Below are 19,762 nucleotides of genomic sequence, written 5' to 3'. Positions count from 1 at the left end.
GTGGCCCAGTCGTCTAAGGCGCGCGATTCACTTTGTAGAGTTGCATCCCTTGGGCACGCCAGAAACCTATGATTGTGGGATTCGAATCCTGGTTCGCCCCGATTATGTTTCTAGGTTTGTCAGCACCATACCCGTGCTCGTTGGTTTCACTGAAGTGGTAAACATCTCAGACCTGCATCACTTCAGGCTTTCCTCCCACATTAAGCTGACACGCCGCGATATAACTGGAATATTGTTAGAAGCGGTGTTGAACCAAACTCGCTCACTGGAAGGCTTGCGGAATCTATAGAAGGGGGACAAGATGGCAATTCAAGGTCTTTTCTACCCGACTTGTTTCTTATCTATACAAGTGTAAAAAATATTTAGATTTTACTAATTTGTATAAACATGAAATTTTAAATTCTTAATGTGTGAAGATTTGCTGACTTTCGCTGGAGACGTGCAGCTGAATATGAAGCTCTGAGCAGTTCTAGATAAGTCATAACATTCATTTTAAATTATCTCCTGATGACATTGTGTCAACTCCAAACACATTGCTTTGGCTGCCAGCAATAATGTCATCAACTCTTTAATGTCAGAAAATCTAGGCTGGTTATTCCCTAGCTTTGACAATTGATATTTGTAAACATGGAATGTTGCGGCATGGTGGTGTATGTTGTATTCTTGTTGCAGAAGCAGGTGTTTCTGCCGCCAGACCGGCGCCAAGAGGATAAGGAGAACAAACAGATGAACATGGAGAAAGCCTTTGAGGACATGTACTTGGCCGACCAACGTGAGTTGTATGCATAGTCAGGCTTGAAATGACGTTTGTTTGTTGGTTTGTTGGTTTGTTGTTTAACGCAGCACTCGGCAATATTCCAGCTATATGACTGTAGTCTGTAAATAATCAAGTCTGGACCAGACAATCCAGTGATTGACATCGTGAGCATCGATTCACGCAATTGACATGCATCAACCAAGTCAGCGAGCCTGACCACCCGATCCCGTTAGTCGCCACTTATGACAAACATAGTCGCCTTTTACGTCAAGAATGGGTTGCTGAAGACCTCTTTTACCCCGGATCTTCACAGTTACTGAACATGTTGAAATGACAAGAACGATTTAGTTTCCCTTTGGGGTAATTTTCCTTTGGGGTGCTATGTTAACAGTACGCGTGACACAGCACCTTGTTTATGCATTATTCCCAGCAGTTCTTGTATGTGTTAGGCCTGTATTCACTGAGTAAAGATCTGTAAAACATATACTGTGCATCGCTGTCTATAAAGCGACCCCATCTATAAGACGACCCCCCTGTACAAGCCTTTAAAATCGATGCTAATTACATTAAGTAATACGTTACCGCTGTTATACCGAGGCTGTTGTCTCCCACAACTGCTGCTATAGCGAAATCTACCACAGAGATCTCAATTACCTCATGCAGCACGTGCGTAGCCACCTAGCTGCCATGTGACACCCTTCACTCTTGTCTCTTCGCTTGCTCTAGCAAGACGTACAATAAACTGCTCAAGCGTTCCTGTTTCTCCGACCATTCGGTGATATTTATTACTGTTTATTCTCTCTAATAAACTGTGCTTTTACGGGGCGTTTGCTGTAACTACGTTTGGAAATATTTTTCCCGCCAAAAGGAAATATTTTTCCCGCCCTTTTTTCTATATACTTGCGGGGTGTCTCGTATGCACGTTGCGTCTTACGTTCCCCTGTTCTCGTATATCTTGGGGTTTTTACATCACTTATTCCTCTATATGTTATATGTGTATGTTCTATATTCCCATTGCTCGTTTATTTTCTTGTGAAAATACTCGTTTGTGACTATTTGTGGTGCGTGTGTTGTAACCATGTTTTGCTCTTTGTTCATAGTACAAACAAAATGTCTGACATGGATGTTTCGCCGTCCTCCACCCCCTCTACCCCCGCAACCAGGAGCTGCGGGGTGTGCCGCAAGCGAGCGCTACCGGCTGTATGTGCAGTCCGTTTCCACCCCTGTGGTGGCCGGCTCGTCCGGTCGGGGTCCCCTTGCGGGTACCACCACCACGGCTGCGGCGGATCCCTTGGCGGCCCGTGGGCTGTCCGGGGATTCCGTCACTGCATTACTTGCATAACTTGTGGACTCCAAGCTGGCGGCCTTATCTCAGGATAGGCCGCTGGCTGTTCCGTCCCCGGCCACTTTGGTGGCCGCGGGGTCGGACGCGGGGTCCACCGGTTCGGCGGCGGCTCCCGTGGTCACCGGTCCTTCCCCCGAACCGTTGCTCCCGCTATCGGTTAAGGACCGCGTGGCCATGGTTTATGACCTCTTTGAGGACATGCCCCGGCCGGTACCGCGGGGAATCCACGACTGTGGGTTCCTCCGAGGTATACGATGAGTCTTCCGACATGGCTTTCCCCGCATCAACCTTGCTGCGCGGTATCAAGCCTTCCTTGGAGAACGCCTTCGCGGCGGCCTCCGGTCGGGGTCTCCCGTTACCTCCGACGTCGTGGAGAAAGGGTTTATTCCCGGTACATGACCTTGCCTTTCCCGAGGCTGGTCCTACCGCGGAGGCCCATGTTGAGCGGTTGGGTGTCCGTGCCCCACCGGCTGCTACGGTAACGCAAGCTACCTTGCACCAGCTGGACGCCCTCGCTCGGCACTCCATGTCTCACGGAGACACTTACTTGGCTGCAGCGGCCAGTCTGGTCGAAGGTTCTCCCACGGACCGTGACCAGCGCATTTACAACTGCCTGCTCAGTTTAAATGCTTCCCTGGAGTACGTTGCCGAGGACTCTCGGCACACACTTGCTCTTGTTGGGTCCCTGCATAGGCGCCTGGGTGCCGCTCCTAACCGGAGCGCGCCCCAGGCTGCTGCGGCCGGTAGGTCTAAGGGGTCGGGTTCTTCTTCCTCTGGGAAGTAGCCCCGCCCTGAGGGCTCCGGTATGGGCAATCAGCTGCCCTTTCGCGGGAAGACGGGGAACTGGGGGAAGCCCAAGTCGTCTAAGGACGGCAAGGGCCCCTCCAGGTGACTCTCATTGGAGGGGTTCGTATGCCGACAGCGCCAACTTCGGTTGGCCCTAAGGCGAACCCGAGTCACTTGGCCCTGAACAGTTGCGCCTGCCGCAGCCTGTCAGGCCCCCCTTTCCTTCCCCAGTGGGAGCCAGACTCCAGACTTACTGGGAGAATTGGGAACAAGTGTTCGACGACCCGTGGGTGGTCAACACGATTCGGTACGGCTATCGGCTCGATCTCAAAGTGAATCCGCCGCTCACAGTTGCCCCGTCGGCAGGTTTCTATTCGGAAACCGATCTTCCCTTCCTCGCCGATGCCATCGGCAGGTTGGTGGAGAAGAGAGCAGTTCGGGAGTTAGCTCTACCAGAAATAACACCGGGGTTTTACTCCAGGATATTTCTAGTTCCCAAGAAGGACAGTGCCGAACTCAGAATGATTCACAACTTGAAATCGTTCAACGAGTTCTACCTGCGCAAGCCGCCCAAGTTCAGAATGTTGAGCTTGGCGGACCTGAAAGCACTGATCATGCCGGCCGACTGGCTCGCTTCGATCGACCTGAAGGATGCTTATCTGCATGTTCCGATTCACCCGGTTCATCACAAGTATCTCAGGTTTGTCTTTCAAGGCAGGCACTACGAATGGGTTGTACTCCCATTCGGTCTTTCATCCGCTCCCTGGCTGTTCACCCGGTTAACCACCCCCATAGTGGGGTTTCTCCACCGGAGGGGTGTCCGGTACTTCGCGTACCTGGACGACTCGCTAGTAGCAAATCGAATGACGGACACCCTGTCACGACATCTCGTTTTCGCACGTCGGCTCTTGGAGCAATTGGGGTGGATTGTCAATCTCCCCAAGAGCGAGTTAACCCCTTCTCAGAACTTGCAGTTCATCGGAGGTCGGTTCAACACGGTGTCCCATCGCCTCTTTGTCCCCCCAGACCGGTGGCACAAAATTCAGGCGATGATTGCCAAAGTCTTAGCGGTGCAACAGACTGTTCACTTTTGGGAACAGCTGTTAGGGCTACTTGTATCAGCCCAGGCCTGCACCGAACGGGGTCGGCTCCAACTCCGCCCGCTGCAACGGTTTTTAATCCAGTTGTTAGCTACGGAGGTGAACAGTGCGACCGTCGCCCTCCCGGATCGGCTCCGACCGCATCTGGAGTGGTGGACGGTCCCTTGACCCTGTATACAGACGCCTCTCTAGTGGGCTGGGGCGCCCATCTAGAGGGGGAGGTGAGCTCGGGGCTGTGGTGCGTAGACGAACTAGGTCTTCACATCAATTGTCTCGAGTTCAAGGCAGTGATCAACGCAGTCAATCACTGGAAGCATCGTCTCGTCGACGCCCGGCTCATGCTGGCGACAGACAACACGACGGTAGTGTCCTATGTGAACAAACTGGGGGGAACCCACAGTCACTCGCTACTCGATCTCACGTTCGAGTTTTACGCTCTGGTGGACAGTGTCCCGTGCCAGATACGCGCCCCTCACATCCCAGGTGTGCGGAACGTACTGGCCGACGCTCTATCGAGGCCTCAGGATCCGAGCCCCACAGAGTGGATGCTGAACCCAGTAGTGTTTCAGTGGCTGTGGGTCGTCCGATGGTTTGGGTCGTCCGATGGTCGACCTGTTCGCAACGCGGTTCAACAATCAACTCCCGTTGTTTGTATCACCAGTCCCGGACCCGAGGGCCATCGATCACGATGCTCTCGCGTTAGACTGGACGGGCTTGGACGCTTATGCTTATCCGCCGACAGCGTTGATACCACACATTCTAAGCCGGCTCCGAGGAGTTTGCTGTCGAATGTTACTGATCGCGCCCATGTGGCCGAACAGATCGTGGTACCCCGACTTGCTGACCCAGGTCACGCAGTCGCCACTTCCACTGCCTGTGAGACCGGATCTCTTGATCCACCCTCACACCCGTCAGCTTCATCCAAACGCAGGGCAGTTCAATCTGCACGCGTGGATGTTGTCACCGAGCGTCTGAGGAGTAAAGGTTTTTCTTGCCGGGCGTCTCAGGGCATACGTTAGTATGCATCGTGATTCTACCAAGAAGGTGTATAATGCACGTTGGGTTATTTTCACGAAGTGGTGTTGTAAACATCACATTCATTCGCCAGATAAGGTATCTGTGCAGGATATTGCTCGTTTCATGTCTCACTTGCGAGAGACCCGGAAACTCTCCGGGGGTTCCATTGCCAACTATGTCTCGTCCGTTGCTACGGTACGGGACGTTGCTATGGGTACCAGTCTCTCCAAAGAGCCAGTGATACGGGGTATTATCAAGGGTTTCAAACAGCACGATCTTAAGAAGGGCCGCCTTCGGGCACCGGCCTGGGATCTTTCCCTAGTGTTGCAATCACTTACGGAAGCTCCGTATGAACCCTTGCATAGTGCTTCGTTCCGGCATGTGACTTGGAAAACAGCATTTCTCCTCTCCTTTGCCACGGCGGCACGTGTATCCAAAATTCATGCACTCGATGTCGCCAAGGTACGATTCGATAGGGGTGACGAAGGAGCGGTCCGCCTGGGCCTGCTCATGGGCTTCGTCGCCGAGAATCGGGCAAACGGAGAGAGAATTCACTGTAAGATCACTCAAAGAAATCTTACATCCTGCTGATACTGAGGACAGAGCGCTGTGTCCGGTTAGGGCCCTTAAGTATTATCTTAAGGCTTCGAATGAACGTTGACAAGGGCGTGACCGTCTGTTCATATCGTGTAACCCTAATCGCACGGTTGACCTAACTCGCAACTCGATTGCGTTGTGGCTTCGTTCTGTCATCAATCTGGCGTACTGGTCTCGGGGGTTACCGGTAGCGGGGTCAAACCCGCACGAGATCAGGGCGCTAGCGGCAACATTTGCCCTACACTCGAATATCTCTGTTCGCAGAATATTACGAGGTTGTTACTGGCGTTCTGACTCGGTTTTTGCCAATCATTACCTCAAACAGGTCGCTGATGCCGTCGTGGAGAGTGTGCACCGTCTTGGCCCGCGGATCGCGGCGCAAGCGGGCACCTAAGGGGTGTGCCCAGCGCAATTCCGAACTCCTTAGGCGTCAGACCTTGCACGGTGGTCAATCTGGGTCGTCTCCAATGTCCCCACTGCCGTGGGTACAGGAGTTGGGGTCCCGCAAACCAGCGCACTCACACCACAGGTGAGGGCGGCTTTTTGTGTGCTTTGTCCTTATTTGTATTTTGACAATTATGTATTTAATTGTCTGTCGTGTATCCCAACCTTGTGATGCATGCTTACAAATACTGGAATTAGGTCACGCGCCTAATGCATACTTTAAGTAGGCTTGCTCTGGGATATACGGTCTGAATGAAATTAATTTCCCTCTTTTCGACTGTTTAACCTGATCTAAGATTAAGCTCACGCGGATACAGTGTTCTCATCCGCTGCGGCGATGAAATACCTATCCAGTGGGGCCGTTTGGAGTCACCAATCGTTTTGGCAATGACGATTGAGCCTTACGGTATGCGCTTGACAGTGCTTTGGTATTCCTATAGGGTAACGCCTAGCTAGGTGCATGCGCATCGAGTGCTTCCGCCTTGGTGTTTACTTCCGCTGGTCGGAAGGAACGCTAGCAGTCAGGATTCGGGTTGTAGGTGCTCCCCACCGCCTACTGTGGTAGTCAGCCTCGGTATAACAGTGGTAACGTATTACTTAATGTAATTTGTAGAATTTTCCTATTCGGAATATTCTATAAGTAATACGTTACCACTGGGCTGCTGCCCGCCCGTCCGTCCCACGAGCACTTGCTCTCGCAAGAGACAAGAGTGAAGGGTGTCACATGGCAGCTAGGTGGCTACGCACGTGCTGCATGAGGTAATTGAGATCTCTGTGGTAGATTTCGCTATAGCAGCAGTTGTGGGAGACAACAGCCTCGGTATAACAGTGGTAACGTATTACTTATAGAATATTCCGAATAGGAAAATTCTACAAATTTATATACCCTGTCTATAAAGCGAATCGGAATGAAGCACGTCACCAGCACATACACAATCTCTATATTTGCAATAAAAACGTGTTTGTCTTCCGCAAAGTTGAAAAGGATGCAGTGTGTTGTTATCTATCAGGCATTTCAATTTTTTTGGTACATTTTTGTATCCATGCAACTCAAAGACATAAGACATTATATTATCTACAAACATCAAGCTATTGCTCCTATGTGTTAACATAGTGAGTGAGTGAGTATGGTTTTATGCCGCTTTTAGCAATATTCCAGCAATGTCACGGCGTAGGACACCAGAAATGGGCTTCACACATTGTACCTATGTTGGGAATCGAACCCGGGTCTTCAGCGTGACAAGCAAACGCTTTAACCACTAGGCTACCCGACCATCTCGCATTAACATAGATCTGCAGATATCGCTGCAGATGTTTAAGGATGCTCAGTATTTTTTTAGGGGTCATTGAACTCAGGTTTCTCTGAAGAGCTTCATCCGAGTTTTGTTGGTTTCAGATCCCCCAGTGATGATGTCGCTTGACACCCAGACACCTCCCGACACCCCATCCAGTTCCGAGTCACATGACCCATCTCACCAACCCAACACTGTGTCACTACGGCAACCATCCACGGATGTCACAGCTCTCAAAGATGTCACAAATGTTACAATCTCAGACCAGACGGCCAAACTCAAGAAAAATGGTAATTAAATATGATGAGAAAGGTTGAGCATACTGTGAACTTAACAGCTAATGAGCTTCGAGGTCTCGTTCCACAAAGCAATCATGGCGCCATGACCATCTCAGCCAATATTGAAGTATGGGAGTTACAACAATCTTAGGCTAAAAAAAATAATAGTCTTGGTTCTCAGGCACAGCTCGCATCATCACAAAGTTTGCTGCATGTTTCGTGTAACGGTAAGTGCATGTAAATCACACAATGCAGAGTTGCCGGCCTGACATGTTGGCTTCACTGGTCATTACATTTGCCTCAAGCTCCTCACAGCGATAGCCCATTCGCGGAGCTCTCTATACTATCGCTGCCACCAGTCAAAACTCCCCACTGTGAATAGGTGGCCACAACCATGAATTTCTGTTTCATTAAAACTATCGTGTTACTGATATAGTAAGAATGTAAGAGAGAAGTTGGTTGATTTTCCGTTAGTCTGCTATCTCGAACCAATCTGATTATTAAAACAACAATGTTAATTCATCTGGAAAACATGGTAAGTCGTAAACCTGTTCAAAATGAAATATCATGGCATTCCCAAAGAAATAAACAAAAGTATCAATGTTACTACATTTAGGGTAAAGAGGGCAAATTTCAAGAATCTTGTAATGGCCGCCCATACTGGTGGCAGCGATGTTACCGAGAGTGTAACGAAGGTGTCACGCGCTGGAAAGGAGCTTGCATCTACCTGAGGCAAGGGAGTTAACTGACTTTAAAACGGGTGTGATCCCATGACCCAGTCATACCAAAAGATTTGTTGTCACCAATGTCTGGCGCTGGCATTAAGGGGTTAAAACAAGGACTGTTCGGCTCGGAGTCAGTATACTGTCTCTGAGTGGGATATTCATGTTAAACTGCGGCATGGTATCTCAGTGAGCTAGCACTATAAATCGGCATCAGTCCGGACTAGTACAAGCAGCCACAAATACACACACACACGTACATGCACGTCGCTATATAAGTGCAATAATCCTGGACGTGACGTTAAACCCAATTTCACGTCACCTCTAGATGATGATTTCAAGAAGAAACACAACTGTGACACTGTGCACCTGAACAGAAATGTCAGCTGTATGCAGCATGCAATGTACAGTTTTCATATATTTGAACAACCATATGTTTTTGTGTCCCCAAGACTCGCAATGTAACTTATGTTTCCATTCTCAATCAATCTCATTAAAATCAGACCCTATCTTTCAGTCGTTAAACAAAGATCCCATTACGGGTCAACAACCTTTCATCAGACCAATCAAAGCATCGCTTACAAGATGATGAAAGTGACAGTCAGAATGTGTTTTCTAATCATGCAACCTCGAAAACGACAGAATCAGCCTGTTTGACTGATTCCGTGAAAATTGTCGTCTATCTGTCGCTTCCGTTGGATGAACATTTGAACGGAGGAAGCACTGCTATACAATCTCAACAATATATTAGACATTCCAGAATGTGTGTATGTTCAGTTTTCAAAATTTTATTCGAGAATTGTTAACAGTTTTTTCAAGCGTAGTCTGAAATGGAAGTCGCCTGGTTGAAACGAGTGCCGTAAAGCTCCAGAAAGCTGCTTTCTAATTGGCTGATGTTGACTTCCTGTTAGTCGTTTCAGTGGTTGGTCAAAGTTTGCGAAAGGTCGTTCTGACATGACCCGTAATGGGATGTGCGCAGATCTTTGTTTAGCGGCAGCAAAAGTGTTTCTATACAAGGTATTTATTTAATGGGGTAGTTTGGAGATATGACTCCCTGGGTAATCCAGAAGGGTATTGAGATCGGGTTCATCTGGATATTTCCATATTTTTATTTCCCTTTTGTAGGAATGTGTGCTGTCCGTCCGTCCGTCAGAACAGAACTAAAAAACATGAGAGGTCATAACCAAACTTGGCACACACATGGGTCTAGTGGTGAACTGGTGCTTTTTGATAGTTTGGGATTTAAAAAAAAATTTTTTTTGAGTTTCCATGGCATCAACAGATCTTGAAAAGCATAAATGTTTCTGGGCTTCCACACAACCGGAGATGTGATATTGGCAGGGGAAATGAGTATTTCATGCTTGTTCAGTCCGAGTGTGTGTTACAGACGGTGCGCTGATGAAGTTGTTCAACCGTATTAAAGAACAGAAGGAGGAACATGCCAGCCGCTCCGCCATCGAGACGAGTCAGGTGGTGGGTGAGACGGTCAAGCCCGGGGTTCCCCTGCCTCCAGGTCAACTGGCCAATGGTGAGTCATTCAAAGTCACCCAGCCTTGTGACTGGGCTGTGGGTAGCCTACTGGTTAAAACGTTGGCTTGTCATGCCAAAGACCCGAGTTTAATTCCTCATGTGGATATTATGTGTGCCCCTCAATATGTTGTTAACAAAGATACCCACACTCACTCACTCACTCACTCACTCATTCACCCTCACTCACTCACTCACTCACACGACCCGTGAAGATCCGGGGTAGGATAGGTTTTCAGAAACCCATTCTTGCTGTATAAGGCAACTATGCTTGTTGTTAGAGGCGACTAACGGGATCGGGTGATCAGGCACACTGACTTGGTTGATACATGTCATCGTTTCCCAGTTGCATGGATTGATACTCATGATGTCAATTACTGGATTGTCTGGTCAAGACATGATTTAATACAGACCGCCGTGATATAGCTGGAATATTGCTGAGTGCGGCGTAAAACAACAAACAAACAAACACTCGCTCACTCACTCACTCACTCACTCACTCACTCACTCACTCACTCACACTTTCTCACCGACCCACCTTCTCTTACACTCACTCACTCACTCACTCACTCACTCACTCACTCACTCACACTATCTCACCGACCCACCCTCTCTTACACTCACTCACTCACTCACTCACACTTTCTCACCGACCCACCCTCTCTTACACTCACTCACTCACTCACTCACTCACTCACTCACTCACTCACTCACTCACTCACTCACTCACTCACACACACACACACTCACTCACTCACTCACTCACTCACACCCTCACTCACTCACACACACATTCATTCACACAGTCACTCACTCACTCACACCCTCACTCACTCACTCACTCTTGCAGGTTTGTCCCCACTATCGGAGTACTCGGCGCTGGAGACCTGCTCTCTGCCGTCCACAACTGTCCAAGGTTACAGTCCGGCCACAAGGAGTGATGTTCCCCGACAAGTCCACATCGAGGTCAGGTCACTGCGGGATCAATCTCCAGACACTCAGGTAAAGACATGATAATCATGATACTTTGTATCTCAAGGATAAGAAAGGGAGACACTTTTGTTGTTCAATCCCTCAGAGCTAAAACAAGTGAATATAGCGGAACACTAACCATGTGTTAAGTCTTCATTACACCTTTAGAAGAGCACATGCTGGTATTAGCCCCCTGTATAACACATGCTGGTATTGACTCCCCTGTATAACACATACTGGTATTGACTCCCCTGTATGACACATTCTGGTATTGAGCCCCCTGTATAACACATGCTTGTATTAAGCCCCCCTGTATAACACATGCTGGTATTAAGCCCCCTGTATAACACATGCTTGTATTAAGCCCCCCCTGTATAACACATGCTGGTATTAAGCCCCCTGTATAACACATGCTTGTATTAAGCCCCCCCTGTATAACACATGCTGGTATTGAGCCCCCTGTTTAACACATTCTGGTATTAAGTCCCCTGTATAACACATGCTGGTATTAGCCCCCTTGTATTACATATGTTGGTATGAAGCCCCCTGTATAACACATGCTGGTATGAAGCCCCTTGTATAACACATGCTTGTATTAAGCCCCCCTGTATGACACATGCTGGTATTAAGCCCCCTGTATAACACATGCTGGTATTGAGCCCCCTGTATAACACATGATTAAGCCCCCTGTATAACACTTGCTGGTATTGAGCCCCCTGTATTACATATGCTGGTATGAAGCCCTCCGTATAACACATGCTGGTATTAAGCCCCCTGTATAACACATTCTTGTATTAAGCCCCCCTATATGACACATGCTGGTATTAAGCCCCCTGGAAAACACATGCTGGTATTAAGCCCCCTGTATAACACTTGCTGGTATTGAGCCCCCTGTATTACACATGCTGGTATTGAGCCCCCTGTATAACACATGCTGGTATTAAGCCCTCTGTGTAATACATGCTGGTATTAGCCCCCTGTATGACACATGCTGGTATTGACCCCCCTGTATAACACATGCTAGTATTGACTCCCTTGTATAACACATTATAGTATTGACTCCCCTGTATAACACATTCTGTTATTGACTCCCTTCCAGACAGACACAGGTCCCCCAGCACAGACAGACATTGAGAGAAGGGCCTGGCAAGACAAGATCATCAAGTTAGAGTAAGTTTTGTAGCCTTCAGTACCATACCCATAGTGTCTCCTGGCCTGTGAGAACCTGGCCCCACGTGGGGTTGACAGCTTATGATACATATAGTTAGTGAGCAACCTGTGTTAGGATCGTTAGGTTACACTCTGTGACTTGCTGACTGCATGTCATTGTTTCTGTTAGCATGGGACTTTCCTCATCATATAGTCACAGGCTTGTGTGGCCCTTATTTGGAGTGTTTACAGGCCACTGTGATTTTGCGTCTTAAGGTACTGTGTTTGTTTGTTTGTTGTTTAACTGCACACTCAGCAATATTCCAGCTTTATGATATCAGTCAGTAAGTAATCTAGTCTGGATCACACAAACCAGTGAACATTATTGTGAGCAATGATACACATTATCAGTGTACAAAGACACACAAATCACCGAGTATAACCACCCGATCCATTTAGTCACCCCATGCGAGGTGAGGTGAGGTGAGGTGAAATAGGGTTTAACGTCGCGTCCAAGATTATTGCACTTAAATAGCGACGTTCATACAGTTTGGCCCTCACTCTATGCAGGTTCATACTCCAATGAACTCACACAAAGTGAAGGTCAATTCTTAAATAAACAAACAAAATACTACAAGTACAAACATCCTTTTTCTGTTGCAGAGAAAAACAGATGGAGCTGGATGGGTTGATCAGCAAGTTCAAACAGATCTCAGGGATTAATGAGAACACTGAGGTCCCCCCAGGGCTACAGCCATCAAGTATCCCCCCAACACAAGTCGAGTTTCATGCTGGACAACCAATGTCTCAATATAGGCTAGTCAACACGACCACAAACCAGGTCACTTCTGGCGCACAACATCTCCCAGATCCTGGTCGGAGAGATCACAGAGCTGAGACCTTGGCGTCAGATCGGTTCGGATCTGTAGGTCAAGCCGCTTCCAGTGGTATTTTCCATGCTGTGCCTGTTCAGGTTGACGGAAAGAGAGAGGGTGGAGGAGAGAGTGGATACTACTCCGGTTTTCCTGGTACTACATTTCGGGGGTATCAAGGATTGAGGTCTGGTGGTGCTGCTGGCACGGCTCAGAGGTCAAGTATTAGTGCCCGAGACATGGCCTCTCACTCCCTCGGTCTGGCTCAGCAGGCAGACCATGTGAGGAAGGTGAGAGAGTATCAACAAAAGATCATTGCATCCAGTCAGAGAGACCTGTCCCTGTCACAGTCTGGTCTCCGGTCAGGGTTCTCCTCCACTCTTGGAACCAGCACAAATTCGGATTTGGATAGCAAGGTGAAGGAATACCAGAAGAAAATTCTCATGGGGAATGCTGAGAGAAGGAACTTTCTGGAGGAAACCAGAGCTAATATTGAAAGGCAACGAGAGGAGCTATACAAAAAGTATCCATTGACAATGGGAAGGACTGACTCTTTCAAAGGGTCATCTACTCTTGCATCAAGTTCAGTGGAAACCAGGCCTCATGATGGAGGTGCCCATGACTCTCTTGCCGACAGAATTTTAGCTGATATTCGAGATCCCTTTCGACCAAGAAGTCTTGACATGGACGACATTCTTGTACGTGGTATGTCGAGACATGATTTCATTGATAATAGTAGGAACTTGTCAACATCCCAAACGTCGGCTAATACGTCAAAATCAAAACTTGAGAGGGTGAAGAAGTCCTTGTTATTTGAGGATCCGGATGAATCTCTGACCAGAACTCCAGGGAGGGACATATCGATTCTAGCACCATCTGACCTTGATGAAGGGGACATCACTCTAACGTCTTCCTCCGAACGTGGAAGTCCAAACCTCAGCAAATCTGTGAGGTCGGATGGATCAACAGAAGGCATGTCCTTGATATCAAGAGCACGGGAAACCGGGAACGTGTTCGACAGGCGCCAACAGGAGCTGAAGAAACAGCTGGAAGAAGTGCAGAGACAGAAACAGGAGATTCTTGAAAGATACCAGCTTGGGCAACAGAGGATACAGGATTCCAAGACAAACCTGAAGTCTAAGCTTGACACTTCAGGCTATTCCCAGGATATGTCAAGAACATGGAAGTCATCTTTTAGCGGCCCTGACTCATCCTATGCCTCCTTGCCAACAGATGGAAACATCCGTCCTGCCCCAAGAGCAGCCTTTGTTGATTCTCAAAGAGCCTCAGCACCATCAATCCTGAATGGTTCAGCATCCACAGACAAAGTCCTTCCATCAGTTTCAAAGGAATTTTCAATTTCCTCCGATTTTCCAAAATCATTTGAATATTTCAATCTCATGGACTCTACACCTAGTACAGGCGCATCTCTTGGAGCAAAGTTAGACAGCCTTTCTTCACCGACAGAGAAGCCATTGACAGATCAGTCGAGGCTGTTCTCAATGGAACTGGAAGAGGAATCTTTGGTGTCTGGAAGTAGATCTTCTCCTGTGGCAGTACCAGACCGATTATTTGATGCAGGATCCTTGACCCTTGAAGAGGAGTCCTTATCCCCAGGGAGTAAGGTCAGCATGACGGGATCGGAATCTGCCAATGACAAGATTACATGGTCCAATCTGCTGACAGGGGTCCCTGATGTGTCCCCTGATGAGAATGATGGGGTGAAGGGCGCTGAGGTAGCCACAGACTACATCGGACACGAGCTGAGCACTATCTTTGAAGTGGACACACCAACAACCCAAGGAACCAGGCAGTCTGGACAGTTTGTGACGTTGAGCTCAACGAGGTCGTAGAGCTTTGACAAGTTTTGACACAAGCTTGGCAGCCTCCAGAGGTGGACATCTAACATATGTAGGAAATAGGAAGTCTTGTGACGTTGAGCTCAGTGAGGTCTAGAGCTTCACAAGCTATGGGCAACCCTTGAGATAAGCTGAGCACTATCTAGAGGTGGACATCTAATGTATGTAGGAAAAAAGCTGTCTGGACAGTTTGTGACGTTGAGCTCAACGAGGTCGTAGAGCTTCACAAGCCATGGGCAACCCTTGAGATAAGCTGAGCACTATCTAGAGGTGGACATCTAATGTATGTAGGAAAAGAGCTGTCTGGACAGTTTGTGACGTTGAGCTCAACGAGGTCGTAGAGCTTCAGAAGGCATGGGCAACCCTTGAGATAAGCTGAGCACTATCTAGAGGTGGACATCTAATGTATGTAGGAAAAGAGCAGTTGGTACAGTTTGAAACAAAATTTGCTGACTGAAGAATTGTTATAAAACATATGTATCAGTTTAAACAATTTGGTAGTTTGGCAACATGTGAGACCCATAGCTGATGTAGTGCATTGCATTCTTCAATACGTGTATCAATAGGGAACTGGAGTACAATAATCAAAGAGCTGCAATCTCATTTAATTTATTAAAAATATGAAAAGGATAACCTTTTCTGTTTCCTGAAGGTTTTAGTTTCCTGGTGAGAGTTTGCAGTATGTATTGGATGGTTATCTACAAAGCTCATCTTTCAGCTGCCTCAGCTGAGTACCAAATAGATTGCATCTGATGGGAAACAAATATTTATTCCATATGCATGGTGTGAAGTGTAATAAAGAAACTGTGTTCTAGTGTATAGGCAAGTCAATAGCTCTGTGGTTACACTGTTAGCCTGTCTTGCCAAGTGTTGAGTTTGGCTCCATCAGTGATTGTGTGCTTGAGTAATGTGAAGTGGATGTTGATGTGTGGGCTCCTAAATGGCTTAAAGCTGTACTGCAGGAACACAGTCAGAAATTGTAAAATGAAAACATGCTTCTTTTGGAAATGCTTGGACTATGGAGCTGCAAGATCCCTGTGGACATACGCTACTCAAGGGATGTTAGGGAATGTCATGCCATGACAGATTATCTTCATTAATCTGAAAGAATTGGGAGGTCCTTAATTTTATTTTGAGTATACAAGGAAATGAACAAAACACCTGTTCTAACATGGTGTGTGTACATTCATTGATTCTGTGATATTAAGAATTGTATACATATTTCTTTTAGGAGTTATACTGTCAACATATTCACTTGTAGTGAAAACAGTATCTTCCAAGCCAGTATTTTATTTATTTTATTTTTCTGATCATTTAATGTATCTAGTTGTGATATTTGTAATTTGTGATGTACATATATGTATTTTGTAAATATCAAGCCAAATAAATTCAGAAATGAAAGGAATGGTTGGTTGCATTTAAACAGTTGTGTGGAATGATAGATACGCATGTAATTGAAGGTCTTGGTCATAATCAGGTCATATCTGGGATTCGAACTAGGGTCACATTGTGTTGCCTAATGCTACTGGACCACCCAACTGTTATAGGAACTACCTCAGCAAGTATACGGCACTCGTATATAGCGAGCTTGACCACATGATCCAGTTAGTCACCTCTTATGACAAGCACTGTTGCCTTTTGCTGAAGACCTATTGTGGTATTTCTGTACTGGGTCTTCACGGGTCTCAACTGTAAGTGGTGCCAAGTCCAACAATGATGAGCCACAGTTTTGGAACTGGTGAGAGTTCCCGATAAGAAAGCAGTTCCACAACCTATGGTGGTCGAAACAGGCGACTAAATAAGATCGGGTGGTCAGGCTAAGTGAGTTGGTTGATTGCATGTTATATCTAATGTTGTGTGGCTCGATGCTCATGTCAATCACAGAATTAGCTTGTCCAGAATGGATTATTTACAGACCTCCTTTAAATAACTGGAATATTGCAGACTGCAGGGTTAAACTATAAACAAATAACCACGTTTTAAAACTTTTGATTCTGATTCACATTCTACTGTGTACTTCACCATGTTAATGCATTACAGCACAGACTTTGGTACAAAAAACGGGAACATATATTTAATATAGCGGACACCCCTTTCAACTCTCTACTCTCTTCCCATTCTCCCCATGGTCACGCCAGAAACACATTAATGCGCGTTCGAATCCCGGTTCGGCCCGATTATGATTCTTGGTTTGTCAGCACCTTACCCATGCTTGTGTGTTTCACCGAAGTGGTAAACGTCTGAGACCTGCATCACTTCTGGCTTTCCTCCCACATTAAGCTGACACGCCGTGATATAACTGGAATACTGTTAAAAGCAGCGTTGAATCCAACTCACTCACTCACTCACGCACTACTAACATGGCCTTCATTAAATGTTATAGGCCTACGTCTGCGGCACATGGACATCCTGTCAGGTCTTTACCACGGGGATCTCGAATCATTGCAAGTGATGACAGGAATATATATAAAGAGTGTGGCGTTAAACAACCAACCAACCAACCATTAAAATAATCTGATAATAGCTAGACGTGCTAAGCAGAGCCATCATCAGCGGTCTAACCGAGGCTTCCACCAAAAATTAAAGTCCGACAGCAACGAGAATCTGTACAACTAACAACTTAACTAGCCTTGTGGCTAAAGCTTTCGTTCGTCTCGCCGAAGACCCGGGTTCGATTCTCGACATGGGTACAATGTGTGAAGCCCATTTCTGGTGTCTCCCGCCGTGATATTGCTGGAATATTGCTAATAGCGGCGTAAAACCAAACTCACTCACTCACTTAACTTAGAAAGTCTTTCCCAAATATAACCTTTGTTACATTTGACTCCAATATTTGGACGTTTTGTAAATTTCCTAAGTGAAAATGTCAGTCATTGTACACCATGACTGTAACATATATACTACTCAAAAGAAGTTAAGGAACAAACGATTCTTTCATATTACTATAGTTAATCTCTGTCATAATCTGAGATATTAACCATAGTAATATGAAAGAATCGGGTGTTCCTTAACTTCTTTTGAGTGGTATACATCAAATAACATATAACATGACACTGTGTGCTTTAAGGACAGACCGCCTGTAGGGATATTAGAGGCAGCGTCTGTTGGGCGTACAGGAATCTTAGGATGATGTGTTCGAGAATCAGATTCGTGCTGATTAAGATCCTTGGTTTGTCAGCTCCGAATACGTGTTTCTGGTTCTCATCAAAGAGACAGATGTCTAAGACCTGCAAGACCTTCCTTCCACATTGTTCTGACGTATGTAATGCCTGTACGTAAAGAAATGGCTCAGGACATGTATTGTGTTTAATTACTGGTATTCTGATACGTATGATTTCCTGTGGAGATGATGGTTAAAATAGAACCCCAGCACTCTGGTGCTTGTCGTGAGAGGCCGTTAGGTACAGACTGAATGATCTGTCTGATTGCAGATCGTGCACTGGTGTATCGTATCTCACTAGTTGGGGATCAGGCGGCCTAGAAGTGTGAGGCGCCCCAACTCTACAGAGTTGCTTACCTTGGGCACGCCAGGAACCTATGATTGTGGTTTCGAATCCCGGTTCACCCCGATTATGTTTCTAGGTTTGCCAGCACCATACCCGTGCTCATGGGTTTCACCGAAATGGTAAACGTCTGAAATCCACGTTTCCTCCCACATCAAGCTGACACGTCGTGATATAACTGGAATACATCTTCCCGAGGCAAGGAAGTTAACTGACTTTAAAAGTTCTTTTTCCTCCCTTGCCGAACTAGGCTTGTATTACGGAGTTACGTGTTGGCTGGACTAACGGGTCTATGCATAGTCCAGTCAAAATTGCGCAACAAAATCGAAAATCGGTTCGTCAAGTGTCATGAAGATTTTTGTTGTTTGCAGGATTTGCAAAGCATGTTCACCGCCAACTCGTTGTCAACAAATATTTTCCAAATCTTTTCATGTTTTAATTCAAGGTGCTAACGAGATTTGATGCACTTGGTGTAATGTAAGACCCGTTTTTTCACAATATAGATCTTGATTATCGATCAGATCGTCTTGACTGGGGGCCGTCATTTTGTTTTGAAGCAAATGCAAGTGATACGAGAGGTGGAATCTGATTGGTCCATAGGAGAGGTTTAGAAGGGACATAACTCTTTATAACCACTGGTGGCGCTACGATCGAGCCCAGGAATTCCAGCTGAGTTCGGCAAGGGTGAAAACTGGACTTTTAAAGTCAGCTAACTCTCTTGAGATGACTGGAATACTGTTAAAAGCGGCATTAACCCCAACTCACTCTCTCACTTTAGTTATTGGTTTGCCTGTCCTGCAATCGAATAAATAGGCCGTTGACACAGTCATGCATTCGTACATAAGAGACACTTAATTACTCCTTGTATTGGTGTGAAATGGATGTTCTCTAATGAGAGGAGAAGTATGAATAGAAAGAAAATAAAGAAGTAAAACAACAGCTGATTTAATAAGGAAACAAACAAGTTCAACACAAAAGGTCTACGTTAACAATAAACTACTCTGTAACTACAAAGCCTGGCTGCTAGACTGTTGTCTGCACCTACAACCTGGGTACCTACAACATGCTGGTCTAGTTTCCAACAGTGACGTTATAGGTTCTCACCAAGCCTACAAACCAGTACAGACCTCATCTCCTGGTGATGATATACTCTTAGGAACCCATCACTTAATATTCGAGTGGGGGTAAGCTCTTTAAGACATACGAATTCTCTTTTTTTCTGGGAGGAGAGAAACAAAATTGTGGGCCCTGAACACATTTACTTTCAGAATATTGTCACATGGCAGTGTAATTTAGCTAAATTTGAGCTAAAAAATGTTTAATTGTATCACATTGTTTCTGTTGAGATTCAGTAGAGGTTCATAACGTTGTTTTGGCAATGTTTAGTTGTCAGGAATATGGTACTATATATTGTAAGCAGTTGTGTGGAAGTTACTATTTAAAAATGCTTTTGGAGTCAAGTGTAATCTGGAATTTCCAGAACTGCTAGACATATCCCGCACTGTATAGAACCTTCTAGAACGTATTTAGACTATATAAGGG

The 19,762-nt window shown here is 46.4% G+C and overlaps 1 protein-coding gene and 1 pseudogene across 1 annotated transcript in view; both read left to right on the top strand.

Moving 5' to 3' along the window:
* Positions 1 to 16,010, top strand: part of LOC139472872 (uncharacterized) — a 30,019-nt gene extending 14,009 nt beyond the window's left edge. Inside the window, exons 10-15 of the mRNA XM_071255339.1 lie at positions 673 to 772; positions 7,443 to 7,628; positions 9,726 to 9,866; positions 10,716 to 10,867; positions 11,937 to 12,007; positions 12,650 to 16,010. Coding sequence (XP_071111440.1) covers positions 673 to 772; positions 7,443 to 7,628; positions 9,726 to 9,866; positions 10,716 to 10,867; positions 11,937 to 12,007; positions 12,650 to 14,711 — 2,712 coding nt within the window. The 3' untranslated portion in view covers positions 14,712 to 16,010. The remainder of the gene's footprint in view (positions 1 to 672; positions 773 to 7,442; positions 7,629 to 9,725; positions 9,867 to 10,715; positions 10,868 to 11,936; positions 12,008 to 12,649) is intronic.
* On the top strand, positions 2,705 to 6,135 carry LOC139472578 (uncharacterized; annotated as a pseudogene).
* Positions 16,011 to 19,762: the final 3,752 nt, after the last annotated feature.

Source organism: Haliotis cracherodii, unplaced genomic scaffold, assembly GCF_022045235.1.
Source record: "Haliotis cracherodii isolate W230 unplaced genomic scaffold, xgHalCrac1.p SCAF_25, whole genome shotgun sequence".
Classification (NCBI taxonomy): Eukaryota; Metazoa; Mollusca; class Gastropoda; order Lepetellida; family Haliotidae; genus Haliotis; species Haliotis cracherodii.
This window is presented reverse-complemented; position numbering and strand designations above follow the sequence as displayed.